Below are 4,269 nucleotides of genomic sequence, written 5' to 3'. Positions count from 1 at the left end.
GCATTTGCGATTTATGTAAGAAAATCATTTAGATTTGTCTTAAATCATTTGCTGCTCATTTGAAAAGCAATTAAAACACCTAATTTTGTTTTTGCTTGTTTATTTAATTGCTTCCCAACACACCGGTCAGCCCTGACAGTGGCATCGATGCCAACGATCAAACATGATCAATATAAAGTTAATACTGCCGGGGTGCTGAAGTGGATAGAGAGATATGTGGGTGTAGCTGTGGGTCCCAAATCAAATTCTGATTGGAGCCCTTTAACACATCTGACTCTGAGTCTGAATATTTTTAAATTGTGCTATAAAAATCATAAAAGGATCTCGTCACATCATTTTTACGCACACTCACGTGGCTTCCTTTCATGCACGTCCGAAGGTTTAATTGGGGTCACCGCCAATTTCAGGAAGTTGTTTGTAAGGTCTAAAATGGCGAGCGAGCAGGTGAGCCTGTAAATGACGCCTTTAGGCCGCGCGGACGATGTTTGCCAACTCTAGCCTCGTTGGTGGAGCTCGCTAGCGCCAGAGGTTTTATATCCAACATGAGGGCGACCTGTGCCAAACGCGGCTTAGGCTTCCTTCGTGTCTGCGCCCTGTCCTGCTTCGTCTTCCTGCTCTGTTCCACTTGCGGTGGGCAGAACATGGCCTCTCACCAGCCCACGCTGAGGCGCAGTCGTCGGAGTCACCAAAGCGCGAAGGACAGAGGAGCGCACCACCACAGGCCGCTGACCGACGAGCAGAAAGCGGACCAGAACCTGCAGTTCATGCTCAGTTTGTACCACAGCGCAGCCGAACCGGACGGCAGGCCCAAACAGCACCGGAAGTTCGGCTCCAACACGGTGCGCCTGCTGAGGCCCACGGCGTCATCGGTGCACTACCTGCCCGCGTCTGGAGGTGAAGAACAGCTGACTAATCTTGTTAAAAGTATCGAACTAATGGCTGGAGGGGTTTTTATGTGGCCGCAGATTTACAGAATCCGAGGATTAGTTTCATACAGTGACTAAATTTAAATAAAGAAAAGAAATCATGCCAAATAAACTGCCCTTTAGTTGATTAGATTTTTACCTCTGTCTCCGGTCAATCGGAGCTCAGATGATGTGTAATACTCATGTGCTTATTTTAACACCAGCCTCCCCATGATATTCGTTTAAGTTTAGTTCGTGTTTCTGTGTGACTGAAAAAGGATTTTGATGTATTTTTCAGTATTGTGGTAACCACGTGCGACCTTCCAGCGACCTCACAGGAAGCAGTTAAAACACAGCAAAGCTACCTTTGGCAAACAGCTGCCACGTAGAACTAAAACTAGTCAGATAACTTACTCGGATAACTGAAGAGTTTTGTTTGGGAAATATTAATAAAAATATACCATTAATACAAAACAGCCAAACGTCATACAAAGTGTAGCGTGTCCACAGGTGCTGCAGTAAGTAAATAAGACTGCCCACTTTTCATGCAGTGCATCTGTTGTGAGTCCCGTGTGTCTGTGTAGGTTCTCACCTTTTACTCCAGCTTTCTCCCACAGTCCAAACACAGGTCAGGTTAACTGGTGAATCTAAATATGAGCAGTTGTCTGTGTGTTAGGTTAGGCTATGAAAGCTTGGTGATCAGTCCAGGGTGAACTGGACTACAGAAGAGTCTTAAATCTTCCTAGTGGTCAGCAGGGGCTGCAAAAAAGTAGTTTGACTGAACAGAATTGTCACTACACCCATGTTTTATATAAAGCAGAGTTAATTGGGTTCAATGATTAAGGGGTGGGGGGGCTCACACAAACATTTGTCTGACAGACATTTTTACTATAAAAATATTTAAGTGATATTTAAGCTGTTTCAGCAGCTGGAACATCTTCAGGATGCATTTAAGTACATTTTGTAAAAATCTCTTTAAGAACTTGTGAACCTGAAACTCAGACTTAAACGCTACATTATTTTGTACTGCACAACAGCTTTTACATATATTAATGTTGGCTCTGCTTTGCTCAAAGGACTTGAAGCAGTCAGTGAGGGATCGATATGATTGATGCTGATTTATTGACTTTGTCTCCTCCTCTTCAGACCACTGCTACACCTTCACGGTGCAGTACAACCTCGACACTCTCCCCTCAGAGCGACTGGTGAGAGCTTCTTTTGTTCACCTTCGCTCTTCTCCGCCCTCTTCTTCCTCCACAAACTTGAGCAGCGAACAGGCCGTCCAGCCGCCCCGCTGCAGGGCTCAGATCACCGCGCTGGGTGCAGAGAGTCTGGTCACCTTGGAGCCTCACGAGCGGTGGACGGAGACGGACATCACTGCACACATCAGCAGCCACGTCCTGCGTGGGAAGGATCGAGGCCGGGGGAGGCACTTGACCCTCACTGCCCAGTACTGGTGCACAGAACCTGAGCTAGCTGAAGAGAGCAACGGCCTCCTGCGGTGGTGGAGGATTCTGTCTCGAGGGAGGACACGCTGGATCGGTGAACCTCACCTCGAAGTTCCCTCTCTTCTTCTGTACCTGGAGGAGGAGAGGGAGGTGAAGGACTGGATGGGAGAACTGCTTGGCACGGAAGGGGAAGGCATCATGAGGCAAATTGGGCAGTGGCATTTTTCGCTTCACCGCCGCCGTCGCTCCAAAGATTCTTCAGAGCCTCAGGATCCTTCACTTGACGCACTAAAGAATGCCCCCACTTCCTCTTCATCTTTCTCCACCCCCACCTCATCCTTGATCGTCTCTGATATCCCCAGCTACAAACACAAAACCAACACACCCAAAAACCGATGCAAGCTCCACTCTTTCCGCCTGTCTTTCGATGAACTCGGCTGGGGCCACTACTTTATCGCCCCGCCCGTCTACAACCCTCGGTTCTGCCAGGGCGACTGCCCGAGAGTGCTCCACTATGGCTACCATTCCCCCAACCATGCCATAATCCAGACACTCATCAATGACCTGGGCGTCGGGGACGTCCCTCCTCCGTCCTGCGTGCCCTACAAGTACATGCCCATGAGCGTGCTGGTCGTGCAAAAGAAGAAGGTGGAGTACAAGGAGCTGGACGACATGGTGGCAGAGTCCTGCACGTGTCGCTAGAGACTTGGAGGAGCACGTCTAAGTGATTTAAATATGCTTTGCACTGTGGGGGAGGAAAAAGAGACTTAAATAGAATTTCTGATGGGACACTGTTTTGAGCTTCAGCTTGGCAGCTAACCACAACGAGCTTTATGCTGGAGGGAGGAAGCTGCTGTTGTGGTTTCCGTGTGGTTTCATGGTCCCTGTTGAAGCAAGGTGGATGCTGAATGTGAATGCGGGATCTGCAGACAGAAGAAAGCCCTTACTTTCCAGTGTGCAATGACTGTACTGTAAACCCTCTGTGGCTAAAAGCACTTTGTAGGTGAATATACTGCTGATGAAATTATGGATCACTAAAAAGCAGGTTAGGTCACCCTGAATGATTATTATCCCAAACGTCCCAAAAATATAACAAATGTACAAATACATAAACTAACTTTGGGTAAACACCAGTCTACGTATAAGATTTAAACAGAATAAATGTAAAATCTCAGTATTCAACCTTAATCTACAGGACTTTTTCTTCCTGTGTGTGTCTGTGTGTTGTTCTTTGTGTAAATCTGTTTCACGGCATTAAAAAAAAATAAAAAATCTGGATAATGTGACGGCACTATGCCGGGCTGCATTCTTCAGCAGGAAATTAGATGCTTGTTTAAAAAAAAAAAAAAAAAAAAGGTAAATAAAAAAACAATTTTAATGGACAAAGGGGTTGACCTTGTTGGATGTAACTGTAGAGGTGTTGTGACGTTACGTTCTTGATGTTGAGTGTGAAAGAAAAAGTGTTGTAATGGAAAAGTGTCATTTTATATAAGTGAAAATGAATAATAAAGTAAAATGCATATTTTGTGTAGTGTTATTTATTGCTAGTTTTGGTGTTTTTAAAAGTAAGTTGTTAAGTAACAACTTTGAAGAATTTGTTTGTTTGTTTTTTTTTTTAAAAAGTTCAAAAGCTCCAAAAGACCTACAGACCTGCAAAGACAACTGGATTTGGTCATTTTGTGCTAGCAGATGATTAACCTAAAAAAAAAAAAACCTAAAAAAAATAAAAACCTAGTGTTGTTCTTTCCAAAAGCTCTGAAAACAGACCTTTTGGAGCCGAACGCTAACTGTTAGTATTAATGTTTCCTTACAAAACTCCTTAAAACCTTAAACTGCGGCTGCTACTTTTTAAAAATGTGCTTTTATCTGCTGATGTTGACATTTTAATCATGTCCTAAATTTGAATGATGTTCCTA

At 44.7% G+C, this 4,269-nt stretch overlaps 1 protein-coding gene across 1 annotated transcript; it reads left to right on the top strand.

Annotated features, from left to right (window-relative positions):
- The first annotated feature begins 404 nt into the window (after positions 1-404).
- Positions 405-3,864, top strand: bmp15 (bone morphogenetic protein 15). The gene is made up of 2 exons (XM_085395686.1): positions 405-894; positions 2,052-3,864. Exons 1-2 carry the CDS (start codon positions 543-545, stop codon positions 3,053-3,055), a joined length of 1,356 nt encoding a protein of 451 aa, XP_085251812.1. The 5' UTR covers positions 405-542; the 3' UTR covers positions 3,056-3,864.
- Positions 3,865-4,269: the final 405 nt, after the last annotated feature.

This window comes from Rhamphochromis longiceps, linkage group LG3 (genome assembly GCF_057381845.1).
Source record: "Rhamphochromis longiceps isolate RC_006_pf linkage group LG3, R_longiceps_female_GT1.1, whole genome shotgun sequence".
Classification (NCBI taxonomy): domain Eukaryota; kingdom Metazoa; phylum Chordata; class Actinopteri; order Cichliformes; family Cichlidae; genus Rhamphochromis; species Rhamphochromis longiceps.
The sequence above is the reverse complement of the archived record's forward strand: the minus strand, read 5'-3'. Positions and strand labels throughout refer to the sequence as shown.

Bases quoted from the DNA above. Each gene is read 5' to 3' on its own strand.
- bmp15 (XM_085395686.1), top strand. From the start codon at position 543: ATGAGGGCGACCTGTGCCAAACGCGGCTTAGGCTTCCTTCGTGTCTGC. The intron at 895-2,051 runs GTGAAGAACAGC...CCTCCTCTTCAG, and splicing joins CTACCTGCCCGCGTCTGGAG to ACCACTGCTACACCTTCACG.